The sequence below is a fragment of the Nansenia antarctica genome, assembly GCF_963989245.1.
Source record: "Nansenia antarctica genome assembly, chromosome: 2".
NCBI lineage: Eukaryota > Metazoa > Chordata > Actinopteri > Argentiniformes > Microstomatidae > Nansenia > Nansenia antarctica.
The window spans coordinates 19,864,642-19,883,638 of record NC_137675.1 but is presented as its reverse complement, the minus strand read 5'-3'; the positions used below and the strand labels follow the sequence as shown (position 1 = coordinate 19,883,638).

The following is an 18,997-nucleotide window of genomic DNA, read 5'->3' as shown; positions in this document are numbered from 1 at the left end:
TGTGTGCAGGGCACGCGCGCAAGAGAGGGGGGGCTTGGGAGAGGGTGAACCTCTATCCAGTGTGGGCTATAGCAAAACATTGCTGAATTTCATACATATTTTATTACATCAGAAGACTATTATTGTGTGTAATTTCAATTCTTATCTTTCAGATACTTAGTTACATTATTAATGGAATGTAAAAACTTTGACTCTCAATATCTCTGAACTGCCCTAAACGGAGATAGAACCTTATCATTCTAAGCTCACGACACCTAAACAACTGATGCTGCTGCACATCTTGTAAAGATAACATGTTCTCATGTTATTATACTTATTTAGCTACAGCACAATATGTCTGATTTTAGCCCACCTAAATATACAAGTCTGTTATTCTGCAGCTAGACTAAAACTATGGATTTAGGCTGAACTATTGTGGAAATTATGTTATTACGCATTGCTACTTTATTTTGTTTTGGTGAAATTTGCTTAAGGAAATGTGTCATGTGCAAGTTTGAACCAGATCAGATGATGATGTGTACAAAAATAAAGACTATAATGACACAAATGGATCTGTTGAGAAAACAGTTAACAGTCTCTACATAATGCATCAATGGCACTCAATAGGGACAAGCACATATCCCTCACAATGTCTTGTATATACAAACACTCAAGCTGAAGTCACGATTAAACAATAGCACCACATCTTTGCTCCATGTATTACTATGACTTAATGAACTATGAATAATTTAATGTGACTTTTGAAAGTGTGTCAGTCACAGTCATGTGTGTCATCCTTTTTCACCCTAGAGTCAGATGACGTGTCTGCTTAGAGAATCTTGTGCCATGAAGCTGTAGGCGGGTGGACACACCACAGCCCCTGTCTCTGTGACTGAGTCACCATGTCCTTAATGGGTCCACCTCGTTCCCCACCTGCCTCTACCTCCATCTCTTGGAGTAGCAGCCATGGTGACACCGCTGCTGCTGTGGGGACTCTGACCAGCCCTGAGGAGGCTCTCTATGCCTCTGACCGCTATGCTCGACTCATACTGGCCCAAATGAACAAGATGAGGCTCCGCACAGATTTCTGTGACGTGAGGTTGAGGGTGGGTGGACGGGTCTTCAGTGTGCACAGGTTGGTCCTGGCTGCCAGCAGCCCCTACTTCTCTGCCCTCTTCTCCTGGGGGATGAGTGAGGCTGACAAGGAGGAGGTCCAGATCCTGGGAGTGGAGGCCGAAGTCTTCGAGGTCCTGCTGGAGTTTGTCTACACAGGTCCTGACAGGATACATGCTCTCCATCCACAGACAGTATCTACACAACGATTAGAGAGAAAGATATATTGTTGGTATCATTCATGCATAGGACATTAGTTCATTCATTACACTAGTGTGTTTATGTATTTAAGGTCCTTTCTTTAGCTATTATTCTCAGTCAACAGCCAATGTTCAGAAAGCTAATACACATGAATTGCACCACCATGTTATATAGCCTAGGTGATGCTTATTTTGATTGATGATAGGATAGCTTCTTTGTTTGTGTGCATCTCTCTGAATGAAGTCTGAGCTGCTTGCCCCCCCCCACCCCCCCCAGGTATGATCAACGTGACAGTGGAGAACATGCAGGAGCTGATGGTGGCAGCAGACATGCTGCAGCTGAGTGAGGTGGTGTCCATCTGTGGAGAGTTCCTCAAGGGCCACATGGACCCATCTAACTGCGTTGGTGTCTACCAGTTCCTGGAGCAGATCGCCTGTCTGGACATGCTGGAGTTCACTGAGAACTACATCCATGTCCACTTCCTGCAGGTGCAACATTCTCTTTCCTTCCTCATCCCTCATCCCTTTATCTTCCTTTTCTATAATTTTAATATTTAAGTTCCTAAATGACTTCTCCAAGGCAGGATCTCTCTCCTTACCACTCATTTTAATCTACTTTGTATGTAGCTATGACAGAAACGAATATCCCATCTTTAAATCAGTAAAAAAAAACGTTCAAGCCAACACATAAAAGCTCAAAGAAGAAACTCAAAGAAACTCTGTCTGTCTAGGTGTGTGTGTCTGATGAGTTCTGGGGCCTGTCGAAGGACCAACTGGTGAAGCTGTTGCGCAGCGAGGAGCTGAGGATTGAGGACGAGTACCAGGTGTTCACGGCAGCCATGGACTGGCTGCTGCAGGACGTGGCCAAGAGGGAGAAGCATGTGGTGGAGGTGCTGGATCCTGTACGCTTCCCTCTGCTCTCCCCACAGAGACTCTTCAAGTACATCGAAGGTAGTTGAGACCCACAGTACAGTTCAGAGGCAGTACACAGAGAAGCCTGGAGCTCACCTTGACGACTCACGACTTGACAGCACTGGATGATTCCATGCATAAACTGACCGACTAGTCATTTAATTTCTCCTTGCAGGCATTTCTGACTTCAGCCTGCAGGTGGCACTGCGGACTCAGCTGAGGGAATACACAGAGGTGACCAAGTCTCCCAAGGAGAATAAGATGTACAGTCTGTTACAGCCTGCTAGGATGAGGCCCAGAAGAAAAGCCAGGAAATATCTTTATGCCATAGGTAAGCCTCTGTGGTAAACTTTAAAGGGGCAGTCTGGGATTGGTATATACATTTTTGGACATTTAAATTAATGATTTGTAGCCATTAATTCTTGAGCCCAAGCATACATAGCTCAGTCTATTAATTTGAGATGTGTTAAATTTCTCCAGCCCCATCCCTCAGCTGTTTACCAAAACAAGTGGCGAGGAGACCTCTTTGTTGTTCCTGTAAAATCATTTGATTATCAAGTTTCAATACAGCCCTCATCTCCCTACGTTTGCGTAGTAAAAACACTCTCACGTCACGTCTGGTTTCGCCCTCTCAGGAGGCTTCACTCTGCTGCAGAGCGGCCGTTGGAGTGAGAGCAGAGCCCTCAGCTGTGTGGAGCGCTTTGACTCCTTCAGTCAATACTGGACCACTGTGTCTTCCCTGCACCAGGCCCGCAGTGGGCTGGGTGTGGCCGTGCTGGAGGGCATGGTCTACGTGGTTGGAGGTGAGACAGTGCACTCAGTCTGTCTGTCTGTCTGTCTATCTGTCTGTCTGTCTGTGAGAGGTAGAAGTAGAACAACTTCGTTATACACAGTGTAGAAATCAACAGATGGTGGTCCCTCAAGTTCATGAGTAAAAACAAAAACGATGTACAAGTGCCATAATGCAATCACAGTCATACTGTATGCATACATGTTTGACATGTCGATATTTCACAGTGGAATTTCCATTTGACATAATATAATTGTGCTTTCCATTTGCTATTTCCCAGGCGAGAAGGACTCCATGATATTCGACTGCACAGAGAGATATGACCCAGTGACCAAGCAGTGGGCGGCAGTAGCCTCTTTGAATTTCCCACGCTGTGGAGTTGGCGTCTGCCCCTGTCACGGGGCGCTCTACGCACTAGGTAAACACCAGCCTGTCACTTGGGACATGCAGTACATGGAAGTAGATGTGAATAGAGTATCATGTGACCTCACTACTGTGCTCTTGCAGGTGGTTGGAACGGATCGGAGATTGGGAAAACGATGGAGCGCTACGACCCGGCAGAGAACAAGTGGGAGATCATCGGAAACATGGCGGTTCCACGATACTATTTTGGCTGCTGCGAGTTACAGGGTTAGGCTCTCCCAGAGATCACTAAGGAACCTATGATTTAGAGACTAGCATGCTTATTCAGTGATAATTAAAAACAAATAAAATAAGAAGAATAGGAAGAAATGTATATATATAGTACATGTACAAGCAAAATGTAATACCATATTCACACCATATTTACCCTTTGATCTTAATGAACACTCGTAATGTTATTGTAATGTTATTGTTAGGAAGGTCCTCTGAACCAACTAGATCTGTGTGTCCTTTGATCGCTCTGCAGGGTTAATCTACGTGATCGGGGGTATCGGTGACGAGTGGATAGGGCTGCGCTCGGCCGAGATGTACGACCCCATCTCCCACCGCTGGAGCGCCCTGCCTGTCATGGTTACACGACGGGCCCACGTGGGCGTGGCCTGCCTCAACAACTGCATCTACGCCGTGGGAGGCTGGAACGCGTTGGGCGCCCTGGAGACGGTGGAGAAGTACTGTCCTGAGGAGGTTGGAGCCTGTCTCTTGTCTGGTGTCTGTCTCTGCTGTCACACAGAAGGCTTCACAATTAGTACAATTAGTTAGTGTATTGGACATTGACCTTTGACTGAACAATAACATGAAGGGGATACTTCACAAAATACATGTTAACTGACTTGGTCCATGCTAAATGATGGTCGCCTATAGGGGGAGGGTGGTGCCTGTATACTTAGATAAAGCCGCAGAGTCTACCCAATTGACTAAAAGATAGACTAAAAGGTTAGAGAGCTGAGATATTTATGTCAAAGATGGGTTTTTTCTATGAATCGCAATAGATGAGCATGTATTATTGACTAGTACAAAGACTGTGACTGTGTGTCTTTTAACCATAATGTGTCTTTCCTTCCACAGGAGAAGTGGGTGGAGGTGGCACCTATGGCGGTGGCGCGGGCGGGGGTGTCCGTATCAGCCGTAAATGGTCTGCTCTACGCTGTTGGGGGGCGGGCCACCAACAGAGACTTAGTGGACTCAGTGGAGATCTATGACCCCCACCTGGACACCTGGACTGAGATCGGCAACATGATCACCAGCCGCTGTAATGGAGGGGTGGCCGTCCTCTGAGAGACAGGTCCACTGTTTCCACTGTAACCCTAACTGTTATAATAAGGATACCGGTCTGTAATTGGTGAAGAGGTGTTTATCTGTTGAAGTTTTGTTCATACATTTGTTTACCATATCAGTATATCAGTAAAATATTTTTATTTTTTCCTATAGTTCCCAAAGATATTGAGTCAGTGATTCTCTCTCCACAGTCCTCCTCAGCAAATCTCTTTCTAGTGCCGTTTATTTCTTTAGCTAGTTTTGGCCCCACATTAACAACATATATATATATATATATATATACTTTTTTAAAATTATTAAATCCATCCACCACCTAATTTATAAGGCTAATTTTCCTGTAATTGTCTGTAAAATGTTCCACTTTGTTCCTTTAACATTATTTTTTATTCTCATCTAATAATTTGTTATACTAATCCTTCTTACATATTCTCATAATACTAATTAGTTTGTTTTTGTATTTCTTATATTTAACCCCTGCCTCCTTTGTTTTATGCTTTATAAATACCCTGTATAGAGTATTATTTTTTCTTGTATGCATTTTGAATGTCCTTGGACATCCACAGATTTTCAGAATATTTATTCTTATTGCTACATTGTTTTAGTGGGCAGTTTTTTTTCATATAGAACTTTAAATGTTTCTAGGAATAACCCATACGCTTTGTCCACATCTGATTCTTCATATATACTCTTCCAATTCCATTTTAATAACTCATTTCTAAAAGCAGATATGGATTCCTCAGTTCTTATTCTCTTGTATGTCATTTCCTTTAACTCCCTCTTCTTTCTATAATTACATTCATAAAATGAAAAGACAGGCAGGTGATCGCTAATATCATGGATTAATACACTTGTTGTGTTACTTTCCACATTATTTGAGGCTAAGTGCATGCTGACAGAGTCGCCAGGAATTTGAAAATTGTATACATGTGGTGGGTCTGCTTTGTTACAGTGTGACAGGAGAGGCCACTCTGCACCCGGTTTACCTTCGACTTTGACAGCGTGTGAGGTGGTCAATATACCTCCCACGGTCCTGTCCACCACGTCGCCTGGGTCTAAAATAGGAGTCTGTTTTGCGCCGTTGTCTGCTTTCTCCGCAGCATTCAGTTCCTGTGAAGAGAAAACTCGATTGAGATTAGTTAGAGTTTTGACATAACCTGTACATACATTTATTTCCATGGAGAGGAGGTCCAAGCCACCTCCCTCTGTCTCTGTATCATGCCTGTCGGCAAGCTTTCTTTTAATAGATTGGTTAGCCCTCTCAACCAGCCCCTGTGACTACTGGGGGTGGTAGACTGAACCAAATCGATGCTTAATCCCCATTGCTGTCTTAATTGCAGCCATATGGAAACATTAAAAAAATTGTGACCCATTATCAGAGTGTATTATTGTAGGGAAACTAAACCGTGGTATGAATTCCTTTAAGAGGCACTTTATTACAGACTGCAGCATCCTCCCGTTTACACGGATATGCTTCAGGCCACCTTGAAAATCTATCAATCACTCCCATGTCCGTGAAGTCAATACATATCTCTTGGAATGGACAGGGAGGCATCGGATATGTGTACATTTAAGTACTGTTTTAACGGGTTGTGTTTGTTACACACATCACAGTCTGAGATGAGATTCTTAACTCCAAACCATATGGGGTCAATTCCAACAATATTATAATTGCCAATCAATGCTAAACAACCTGAACAACTAAACAAAAAACACAATTTAATCAAACACACCAAAAATACTACTACATAGACGGCGAGACACAAATCACCACGTATCAACAGAGACACTCCTAGTGAGCTTTTTCTCCTGCTGTCTGCGCTTCAATGGTGGACCACACCCGCAGCACAACACTTATTTAAACACCTTGAACGAGGCATAACATATTTTATAAAGTTTGCAAGTGATATTTGAGTGATACCAAGCCAGGGAGCACTCAGCCTAGACCAGTTGCTCCAGGGCGCTTTACTCAACTATCCCTTTTAATAGTAATAATTACAATAATAATAACAATTCCAACTATTATTTACACACAATATTACGCAACATATTGCGTGAGTTTAGAATTATAAGGTTCTATCTCCGTTTAGGGTAGTTCAGAGATATTGAGCGTCAAAGTTTTTACATTCCATTATGTTTTGTGAGATGGAACCTTTGTATTTTATGAATTACTAACTCAAAATGTCAACATTTTAAAAATAACACCACACATTAATAAACACCTAATGGATCAGATTATGCAAAAAACTCAATTTTGACTAAAATGAAGATAGAACCTTATAATCCTAACGTCACAATTGTTTTAGCGCCCGTTGTGAGAGGAGGCACGCCAATATAGGACCTCCACCGGACTGCAGTCCTGCCGTGGACGCTACCCTACTCGCAATGACCTACACTTCTCACTTGGTTGCAAGGTATTTCAACCTCCGGGACACCGTCCCTTCCTGGGGGCTGGTTACCCCTTAATATCCAGGACTATAGTGTCCCTTCCTGAGGGCTGGTTACCCCTTAATATCCAGGACTATAGTGTCCCTTCCTGAGGGCTGGTTACCCCTTAATATCCAGGACTATAGTGTCCCTTCCTGAGGGCTGGTTACCCCATAATATCCAGGACTATAGTGTCCTTTCCTTAGTATCCAGAACGATGTCCTTTCCTTAATATCCAGGACTATAGTGTCCTTTCCTGAGGTCTGGTTACCCCTTTATATCCAGGACTTAGCTACTGTCCCTTCCTTAGACCTCGGCGGGTCTATTACACGTTAATACAAGATGTGCTTATATCAGACAGTAGTGTTCAATAATGTATAGAATGTCAATTTAATTAATTATTATCCTTACTTTGTGACGGATCTTCACAGACACAGATCAGAATGGGTTTGACACACGATTCAGGCCCAGCACTTCCACCTAAAACACTATTGTCTACCTAAGCAGATTTCATTAAATGGCTCTGCTCACCTCTTTTGTCTTGGTACCGTGGAAGTGCTCAGTCCGAACCCAGCCTCGCCCACTCCTCCTTGCATCCCGTTGAAGATCACGTCGGGGTCACCAATTTTGTAAGGCGATCAACTTCTCCAGAATTGATTTAATTGAGTCGTCACTTACAAGCGAGTTCGTTTAATCTCAACGAGACGTCCTTGATATAACTTCTAAGATAAAATGATCCAATCATATATTCGGCACCACTACTGAACTGTTCTTTAAGAGAATATTTATTCGAGCACATCAGCAAACAATAGCATCAGCAAACAATAGCATTTCATTCCATGGAAAGGGGTCCTATCTAGCTTCACCTCCGCAGGCCAGTATCAGCTGGTTAACTGCAGAAGCTTCACCGGACAAGAGCCCCGTTTAGCCTTGGTACATAGACGTTATACATTTGATTTAACATTTATAATTTTATAATTTTGCCATTTAGCAGACGCTTTTATCCAAAGCGACTTACAATTACGAATTACAGGGACATTCCCCCTGGAGTAACTGAGGGCTAAGTGCCTTACCCAAGGGCACACTAGTAGTGGTGTGGCTTCAGGCGGGATTTGAACTCACAACCTTCCGATCCCAAGTCCAACTCACTATCCACTAGACCACCACTACCTCTGCTATCTGGTAGGTTTTTAATTGTCAGCATAAAATCTGTTGCAGCTGTGAGCAAGTGTTTTAGTTAGTTATGTGGCCTTCAACTCCTCTCTGTGTGGGTGCGAGAGTGTACTGTGTGTTATCTTCTTCTTCTGGCCTCCCTCTGTGTCCCTCTGCGGTCACACCCCCTGTCTGGGGCTCGTTAATCACATATGCACACACAGCTATGTATTTAAGAAACAGGTAAGCATATGCACACAGTTATGTTTTCAGGATGTACAGACATTTTTATACAGTTAATTCTATGTGCGTTCTAAAGCACTAATTGGCCAGTCATTTGATCTTCAAACCCATTCCCTCATGACTGGGTCAGTGTGTCCTTTATCCAGTGGTGTGCCGTCAGGGCCAGCAAGGCCTTCTCTGCTGGCCTAAACATCATCAGAATATACATTTTATTTTAATATATTTTTTCCACAAATATGTATTAATGATTCCCCATAGTCTATTCTCTTCATTTCATAGCTTTCCTCTTGGTTGCGCTGCTTCCAGTCTCCGATTGAGATTTGGAGGGCTGGCCTTTATGTTAGAGCTTTTATCCAATCAAAATGTGTTGCTAGGGGGCTCCAAAATCTGCCTGCCTGCACAATAAACGGTGCCGCGAATTCGACCTGTAACTTAACGTTGGAACGAGAAAACCTGTGGCGTACCTAGTAAACCTACGTAGATGCGAGCAAAAGCAACAACGGCGCCTGCTGTAAGGCTCAATGATGTCAGCACCCAGCACGTCTTTTGATTGGATACGCACTATTGATACGCACTATTGATACGCACTATTGATATTCACTATTGAGATGCGTAACTATGCCGGTAGATGTGAAACTTTTGAAAGTGCGCAGGGAAACGAGCGCCACAACGAAAGCTTTCGTTGACTGATCGATAATACTGATCGATTGTGTCCTGTTTTTGGGTAAACAATAACTTTCATTTAGGGGACACGATGAAAGCACCGAGTCCACAAACAGAGGATACTACGTTGAGCTTCTTTCTTTTCTGGCTGAAAACAACCCAGATTTACATTACCACCTGTCCACAAACAAAGTGTTTACTGGGACGTCAGGCAAAATACAAAACGACCTGATTTTTGCTATGAAGGAGAATGATCACTCCTTTCCTCTTCAGATTTGCTGAGGTATGAACCAGGTGGTTGTCCTACATCACCAAATAGTCAGACAACTATTTACCTAAATAAATACTGAATTATAGTCCTGTAAACTTAGCTTTAGTTTAGACGGAAATTGTACTTTTTGGTGACAGGAACATAGGACTCCATCACTTTTCTCTCATTTATCAGAAAAACAGAAATCCCTGAAAAATATATCATTACTGAATTGTCTAGGGTGCTATTGAACAATAACCAGTAGTTGTATGGAAATATCTCATACAGTTCTATTGCAAATGAGATTTCTTTAGACATAGGCCTACCTCTTCTCTGATACAGTCAAATTCCGAATAGGGGATAAGTGGCATAATAGCCTATAAGTTAAGAATGCTCACTCTGATGGTCATTATATTTGGAGAGGGAAATACCAGGTGGCTGAACTACATCACCAAATAGTCAGAATAAGAGTAACCCAATCAATCCATTTTCCATTTTCTTTTTTCCATATAGGAGTAGCGCAAATTCTCTTGCGACTGGCAAAGACTCTTCCAAGCTGGCAGAGAGTCCAAAATGGGCCAGATCTTTGAGCTCGCTGAGATGGGTCTTGAGTTTGTTGAATGCTGTTGTCTTTCCTATTCTGTACAAACTACTTGTTGTGTCACAGCCAGTGAGTGCATGACATGCTGGTAGACAGTTAGACATGTATTTTCCAATCTTCTCAGATATGGTGTTGATGGGGACATAGCTCTCTCTCAATCCATGGCCTGTATGCATGTACACCAGAGATGAACCAAACATTTCTTTGCTTGCATAGTATATGAGCAGTACTTCCACATCTGTGTCATCAGACCTCACAATGATGCGGGAATATGACTCTGCAAGATGTATGGCATGGAGCACCATCCTTGTGTCTGCCTCCTCCTGATCACTGTACAGTGATGTCAAACTGCTGACTCCTGCTGTGCAGATGCTCTTCACCTCCTCCCCTTTGTCAAATCCACCTGCCAAGATGATGGAGTCATCTGAGTGTAGTCTCTATGGGGCTGCAATGACAATGTAGTTGCTCACAAACATGCACAGTGCAGTCTTGTTTCCACTACTCCTCAAGTACTTCCTGTAGTTTGGGACATTTGTGTTGCCAGTGATAACATGTGTAGGCCTTCCATCACTTGCACCTCTCCTTTGCCTCTCCAGGTCTTTGATTGACTGTGGGCCGTCATACCTGTCAAATACCATGACCACACATTGCATTTCATCCTGCCAGCAGCCGGAACCATGGTATTGCTTCAGACATGCAGTTGAGATGAAGGTCAAAGTTAGCTTCACGCTCTGATCGTAGCATTCTGAGTAAGAGATCAGCCCCTTTGAGGAAATTCAGCCAGTACTTAAAAGTTGCTGATTGTTGAACTCCCCTCTCTGAAAACTGTTGTATTCTTCTCCTCAGTTCAGGAAGGTCTGTCTCCACTTCACTTAAGAACTGTCTGGCAGAGACCTGGTCGTCGCCATGAAAGGCATGCTGCACATCTCGCAGGAGGTGTTCTTGTTCAGCAGACAATGGACTCTGGCCTTTTTTGTTCAGCCAGGAGACCAGTGCCATCCAGAAGAGCCTGAACAGAGCCTCTGAAACAACCTTGATGCTCCTCACACCTCTTGTCAGTTGTTTCCCCTGAAGCATCTGCCGAGCTGTTGCGTCAGCATAGACTCCAGACTCGGTTATCATGTCAAAGAGGCCCCCGTCTGCATACACCTTCCCAATGCTTGCCAGAAAGGCCATGGTGACGTGCATTCCTCCAATTCTCATGGTGATCTTGCCATCCAAAGCTTCAGGTTTGCTCCACAGAATTTGCTGTGCTTTGCTGTAGATGGCAAGGTCAGCAGTTACAAGTATATGCCTCTGTCCCAGTTCTTGAGCAAGCTGTGTGAGCTGCAAAAGAGCTGTATAGATTGTAGATAGGTCTGATGGTGAAGCTCTTATGAAGGGCATATATTGTACTGTTGTTAATGGGATGTCTGACGTGGATACATAGGCATTGAATGCAGACCATCCTGGGATTCTCTGGTCTTCTTCTTTCATGATACGGCTCACCTTCCAAAGTAAGTCTTGGCCTTCTGCTGCCTGAGCTTTTGTGCTGTCTGATTTGAGGACCTGCTGGTGGTTCAGATCGCCTACCTGGCTTGATGTATCTGAAATTCAAGAACAAGTCATTAGGCATCTTTTGTCATATAATTCAATCTTTAACAAAATGCCCTTACAAACAACAACACTCCAGATTCCTTAGATTATGATGTGTGACCTCACAAATAATGTGTAACTTGAATATTGGACACATGCTAGTCTGACTTACACAAGTGTAATGTGAAACTTGAAGCCTCCAGTGCACATTACACATTTTACATTTTAATATTGGATTATATTGCATTAACATACAGTATATCAGAGCCATTTTAATCAAGTATTGCATGTGTCTGGCAGATAGTTGGTCTATAATATTTACCTCTGAACCTCTTCATTATCCAAATCACAGCTGTCCAGGGCATGGAGAGATCTCTCTGGGATTCTCAGGATGGGGTTGTGTGCTGTGGCAACATCACCTCTTCTGTATACAACAATTGCCATGGAATCTGTTGTATTTTTGCCATCCAGCGTCTCTTCATTCTGGTCAAAGTTGTCAATGGCTGCATCAATTATCCCATGTTCTGTGGTTCTTGTCAGTCCATTTGGAATGTAAACACCTTTGCTTCTCTGTTATTGATCTGCTGCTACTGATGTGAGAAATTGACGCACTTCATCATACGACACACAATGACCCATCATGTGTAGCTTGTTGATAAGGGCCTTGCTGCCAAACTCATGATGGATCATAATCCCAAGTCCTAGTGTGATAGGTGTACGCCTGCTGCAGCACTGTGCAATTAGATCATGGCAAAAGGTTATAACACTTGTGTTATTCTTCAGAGCTGGGTCCTCATCACAGGTCTGCACATTTTTAAATGCACCTGCATTGACACACCAGTTCACAAAATCATACAGAGTGTTTGGCACATATTCACTGCACTGGAGAAGGGAAAGCTTGTCACTGCTTATGTAGAATTGAGGCTCATGCTCAACCTTTTCCATAGTTTTCCTCAATATACCTGCAGCCTGGTGGAGGATTTGAGTGTCAGTGAGGGTCTCTGTTCTCTGTGGAGGCATTGTCTCCCTGTCTTCTGTTATGTTTTCTCTGAGGAGAGAAGCTTCTCTCATTGCATGGCCAACAGTCATGGCACCAGAACAGATCAGATCAGATTTTCCAGGACGTTCAATGAAGATGAGTTTATCCCCATAATGCTGGTTCATCTTTTCTTTGAGTTTCCAGGATTTATACATTGTTGGTTCTGTAGCTGTACTCAGTTTTCCTTTATAGCTCTCAGTTACAGCACTCAGTGTTGTGACAGTCATATGCTTTGAAAAAACTGTCTTAGTTAATTCTTCAGTTAGCTCAATGAAAGCTCTTTCATGTTCATTTAACTTCTTTTCTGTTAAATGTTTGTTTCTAGCTGCTAGAATGTTCCTTTCTGAAAGATAGTGTCCTAGGCAACTTCTGTGATACTTTGCATCATAGGCAAAAAGATCTTCATAGGTCAGCATACGGTGATGTATTATTTCATCAAACCTCTCTGAGGCTGCGTTGAGGACCTTTGACCTTGTACTTTCACCTGTACCGGTACATATAGGGGTCAGGCCTTCTCTCTTTGTGACTTTCTGGCTGCAATTGAAACATTGGCTGCAAATGAAACACTAGCTACGGATGTCAAATCTAGTGTCTCTGGACAGTCTAAGTCTTTTACTGATCCTGGGGTGGTTCTTGATCACTGGTTGTAGGCGTATAGTTATGTGTGCTTGAATAACTGGCCCGACATGACCTGTGATATGAAACCTTGACCTTGAAGGACAGTATGTCATCTGAGTGGGGCGATAGTCTCTTATGAACTTCATCATCTCGTCCTTGAGCAACGTTCAGTATGGTTCTGAGTCCTTGTAAGCTGGGCTCTGCTAGCCTCTGCCTAGATCAGAATGCCTGCACTATGGTTTAAAAGCTCACAAATCTATCAACATATTCAACAACATATTAATATCATAGTTGGACATATGTGTTACCTGTTATCTGTCATTAGATTGGTGATAATCTGAACAGAACTGTCAATCCACAGCCCCTCTCCCTCTGAGATGGAGATTGTTATGGCTGCTGCTGCCCAGTTGGCTACACAGTTTTGAAACATGCAGCTGTCACTCAAACCAGAGTGGCAGAGAGTGTTCCACTGTCAAGCTTCAAAATTATTTCTATACTGTACTTTGAATTACGGTTCCAGTTTTAATAAAACCTGTACTATTTACACCTATGTTTTAGAGGCTTGCAATTTAGAACTAATAAACTTTATTTTATTGGGTTACTCTTATTCTGACTATTTGGTGATGTAGTTCAGCCACCTGGTATTTCCCTCTCCAAATATGATGACCATCAGAGTGAGCATTCTTAACTTATAGGCTATTATGCCACTTATCCCCCATTCGGAATTTGACTGTATCAGAGAAGAGGTAGGCCTATGTCTAAAGAAATCTCATTTGCAATAGAACTGTATGAGATATTTCCATACAACTACTGGTTATTGTTCAATAGCACCTTAGACAATTCAGTAATGATATATTTTTCAGGGATTTCTGTTTTTCTGATAAATTAGAGAAAAGTGATGGAGTCCTATGTTCCTGTCACCAAAAAGTACAATTTCCGTCTAAACTAAAGCTAAGTTTACAGGACTATAATTCAGTATTTATTTAGGTAAATAGTTGTCTGACTATTTGGTGATGTAGGACAACCACCTGGTTCATACCTCAGCAAATCTGAAGAGGAAAGGAGTGATCATTCTCAAGTTATGGGCTTTTTTGTCACCTTCCCCATATTCGGCCTGGTCTAATTTGGCTCTTTTTCAGGGATTGGGGTAGCTCTAAAGAACAACCAAAAAAACATATTTTCCCCAAAAATAAAATTTGACAACAATCAATTTCATTAATGGGAGACCCTAAAGATAAGAAAAATAATTGTTGTCATTTGCTCTACCTCGGGTAGGGGTATCTCGAAAACTAAAGCCTTTTTTGAGGACTTGCTGCTAGACTATTAGTCTGCAGTTCCACAGTTGAGGATTCAGTTCAACAAACACACTGTGGTAGGAACATTTGCCTATTATTGCAGTGCTGTGCTCAAACCAACTGTTAAATCCAGGTTTAGTCTGACAAGTCTCGCGAGAGTTCCTAAAAATATCCAGGCATATTCTGATAGGTCTCGCGAGAGTTATCAAAAATAAGCCAGGATTTTCCTTTAGCGACATTGATGGAATACCCCCCAGAGTGGCTGACGGTGAGATGACTTGGATGTGTGTTGTTGTTTGTTTGATATCTTGGATTTGTTTGATAGCCAATTGGTTGCTGTTGGGTGTTTGATATCAAGTTCAGTTCATGGTGTAGTTAAAGGGGCGGTACATAATTTTGGAATGTTTTATTGCATTGTAAATTATTTCATATTGTTTCTTAGCCGCTATATTTTGTGTTTATACCTTTTCAAGGTTTTTCACCTACTACTACTGCTACTACTTGTAATTCTGATGAAAAAGAGACCAAATTAAGTCCAAAATAAAAGGAGAAAGATAATTGCTGTCTGGTCATTGGATGCAGAAAGAGTGGAGTCCCAGTGAAACTCTGGTCAAACGGTCAAAGCCCTTTCAAGTTAGGGGAAGCACAGAAAACCAACACATAACTTGACAGATATGATGTTCTTTTGATCTATCATTAGATTAGATTACACTTTATTGTCATCGCAGAGTACAAATACTATACGACGAAATGCAGTTTAGCATCTAACCAGAAGTGCAAATAGTGATATAAAGGGCATAATATACATAGAACAAGAATGGTAGTGATAAGTAACTATGTAATATACAGTATGTGCAGACAGAGGTAGTGTTGTAAACATCAGTATAGAGGTATATACAGTTATGACAGCGGTTCCCAAACTTTTTCAATCAGGCCCCCCTTGGGTAATTGGAAATATTTTCGAGCCCCCCCTAACCCGGTCCCCACCTAGATTGATATAATTAATTGTATAAAGTTGTACAAACATTACATTTTCTCTTCTAATAATAACAAGACACATATATCCAACTATAGTTTTATATTTTATTATGGGTTGAAAAGGAACATAAGTGCTTGGCAAATGATCCTGTGCCACTGAAATATTCAACATATCAACATTAACTAATTTCTACTGCATCACTATTCTTACTCTACACATTCCTATCACAATTACGATCAATGACTTGTGTGTGCTTGCTTTGCCTTGCAAATCTTCTCAAAGCGGGGTTGTTGTTTTGAGACTGCCACTCTCAGTTCATTCTCAATGTTCAACTTCGACCTGTATTTGCTTTTGATAGCAGCAACAGCAGAAAAGCCTATCTCACACAGGTACGATGTTGCAAAAGGCAGCAGTATTCCCAGTTTTTTTTTTATTAGTTTTTTTTTATTTATTTCTGCGCCCCCCCTGCAGTACCCCCGCGCCCCACTAGGGGGGGCGCGCCCCACAGTTTGGGAAACGCTGAGTTATGAGATATAAACAGTTATGAGCTATAAACAGTTATGAGCTATGTCCACCTATTCCAACGCGCTGTGAACCTGCCGCGAGGAGGAGGAGGCAGCGCGCGCACACGCCCCTCAGCGAGATTCCGACCTCTCGCGAGAGCTGAGCTGAGAGACCGTTGAGATTTGAAAAAGAGGCAGCCGGTCGGAGAAACAACACAGCTGCTTTTGTCGTCAACAAAAGTAAGAATTATCTTACTTATTAACGATGTCTTAATGTGTCTTAATGTGTCTTAATGTGTGTATAAGTATATATTGTCGTGTTTCGTCCGTCTGATGTGCGTGGGTATAATGACTCACACGACAAGGGATTCTCCGTTTCTGGTTCTTTAGTGAACTTCTTCTTAACACAATACACAATACAAGATACAACTAATTGTGTCCCAGATGGCAGGTTAATAGATGACGGGAAAACTAGCTCTGGCACAGAACAGCAGCTTTGCTGTCCATACCGATGAGCGTTGTTCCCTTTACTGACTGTTTACGTAACCAAGGTAACGAGCTATCTCTCTCTCTGGGTGATCATGTGACATACAGTAACCAATCAACAATAACGGTAACATAAACACAACAACAACAACAACAGGGAAAGCCACCCATGGTGGACTGTCTCACACTATCCCCCTCCAAGAGTACTGAGTCCCTTCAGTACAGGTGACTTAACATTAACATGTCTAGGAATAGAACAGTTGACTCAATGAACATGTCTAAATTATTTGATTACTTACATCACATTCTTTGCAAACTCGTAGGCCCTATAGCTAAACAACAGTGAAACAATTAAAACACTTAACTACTTGTAAACAATTTTTACAGTAAAACATTTTTTTTTTTTCTTTATAATGCAAAACTTCTTGGATGAAGTAACCAATCTGCCGATAAACTAAACAGTCTCTCTTTCAATAACTAGTTCCTGAATCTCTCTGGCTTATTAACCATGCGTCCCTTAGATGTTTTAACAGTATTTTTTGGAGTGTCCTCTTGTCTTTTTTCCTGCTGACACCTTGGAGCTTTGAGATGAGGTTTCTCCTCTTGATCACATGACTCTCGAGAAGCTCCTTCCCCTGCTGGATCTTTATCATTGTCTTTCTGTAGTGGCAGCTCTGGTACCAACGGGACATCCTCTTCAGGTAGCTGTGTAGCTGGGTCTTGGCACTGCTGCAGCACTTGACTCCTTTGACGTTTTATCCCAGCAGGGACCACCTCACTATTGTATGGTTTAAGCCGATCATGGTGCATTATCTTTCTGCGCTTCAACCCTTGAATATCGTAGAGGACAGGACCACGGCATCCAGCCACAATCAAGGGGCCCTTCCAAGGTGCTTGAAGCTTGGGGCTTAATCCCTTCTTTTTCGTGTCATCCTTTACATACACCAAATCTCCAACGCTGTAAGAATGTTCTCGTGCTCGGACATCATACATCTTCTTCTGACGTTCTTGTGCAGTGCGGAGGTGCTCCCTCGCTGTGCTTTGTGCCTCCTTAAGTCCTTCTCCCAGGTTATGAAGGAAATCTGCTACCTCCATTCGGTCAGATTTGAGTTCTGCAGCCCCAGACTGGATATCCTGTGGTTGATGAACTTCTCGGCCAAACATGAGCCTGTTAGGTGTGAACCCTGTGATTGCATGGCGTGAGCTGCGGTAGGCTGAGGTGAGTAGTGACAGATGCTCATCCCAGTTCTTTTGGTTCTGGTCCACGTAGCATCGGATCATCTGGAGTAAAGTTCTGTTGAACCTTTCCACCTGTCCGTTAGAGGCAGGGTGGTAGGGGGTGGTCCTTGTCTTTGTGATCTGTAGGAGCTTGCATACATTCTGGAACAGGGAACTCTCAAAATTGCGACCTTGGTCAGTGTGCAACTCGAGGGGGGCTCCAAATCGGGCGATAAAGTCATACACAAGCCTCCTTGCTGTTGTTTCCGCCCCTTGGTCAGGAACAGCAAAGGCTTCGACCCATCGAGTAAACTGGTCAATTATGACGAGAATGTACTTGTTTCCAGAGCTGGATACAGGGAATGGCCCGAGGATGTCTACGTGGAGACGGTCCAAAGGTGCTCCAGCTTGGTAGCTTTGCAACTTGGCTCGTTTCACTGGTCCCGTAGTTTTGCATGCATTGCAGTGCTGGCATCTCTTCACAAACAGATGGACTTCTTCACCCATTCCATACCAGTGATAGCTCTGGCGTAAGCGCTCCAGTGTTTTTGCTTCCCCAAGATGACCAGATTGAGGAGGATTATGGCAAGCCTGCAGGACCTCTCTTTGCATGGAAGCTGGAACTAGTAGCAACACGGTTGGTTGTTGGGCTCCTACTCTCTCCCAGGAGTAGTAGAGAACTCCTTGCTGCAGCATGACCTGAGGCCAGCAGAGCCAGAACTTCCTCACTGCAGGGCTCTCAAGCATCACCTGATCTTTAGTAGGGAGGGTTCCTGATTCTTTCCATGTGTGGAGGGTGGAGAGGACAGGATCAGCTTTCTGAAGTTTGGCAAGCTCTTCCAATCTGACTGACTGCAGCCAGTTAACTACTGGAGTCTCCAGCATGGTTGTATGTGGTGGATCTGTTTCCATCGACTGAGTGTTATCACCACTGGTCTCACCAGACTCAATACTCCTAACTGCGAGCGGCACAACATCATCAACATCGTCTTCAAATCTTGTCCACTGCTCATGAAGTCTTCGGCAGTACTTACATCCTTGACATGGTAGATCAGACAAGTTCTTTCCAGCTTGGTAACAGTCACATTTGTCTGAATGTTCTCTGGTTTGCCTTGACATGGCATCAGCATTGCAGTGTTGCCGGCCCGCTCGATGCTCTATGTCAAAGTCATATTGGCTCAACTCTTCCAGCCAGCGAGCCAACTGACCTTCAGGGTTTTTGAACCGAAACAGCCAGGTGAGACTGCCATGATCTGTTC

The 18,997-nt window shown here is 43.0% G+C and overlaps 1 protein-coding gene across 1 annotated transcript; it reads left to right on the top strand.

The window, feature by feature from the left end:
• Positions 1-881: 881 nt before the first annotated feature.
• On the top strand, positions 882-4,692 carry LOC308149923 (actin-binding protein IPP-like; the record flags this gene model as incomplete). Its single annotated transcript, XM_080522801.1, has 9 exons — positions 882-1,251; positions 1,570-1,781; positions 2,024-2,243; positions 2,380-2,535; positions 2,840-3,007; positions 3,275-3,412; positions 3,502-3,624; positions 3,884-4,101; positions 4,483-4,692. 9 exons carry the CDS (start codon positions 882-884, stop codon positions 4,690-4,692), a joined length of 1,815 nt encoding a protein of 604 aa, XP_080378927.1.
• Between the last annotated feature and the right edge of the window lie 14,305 nt (positions 4,693-18,997).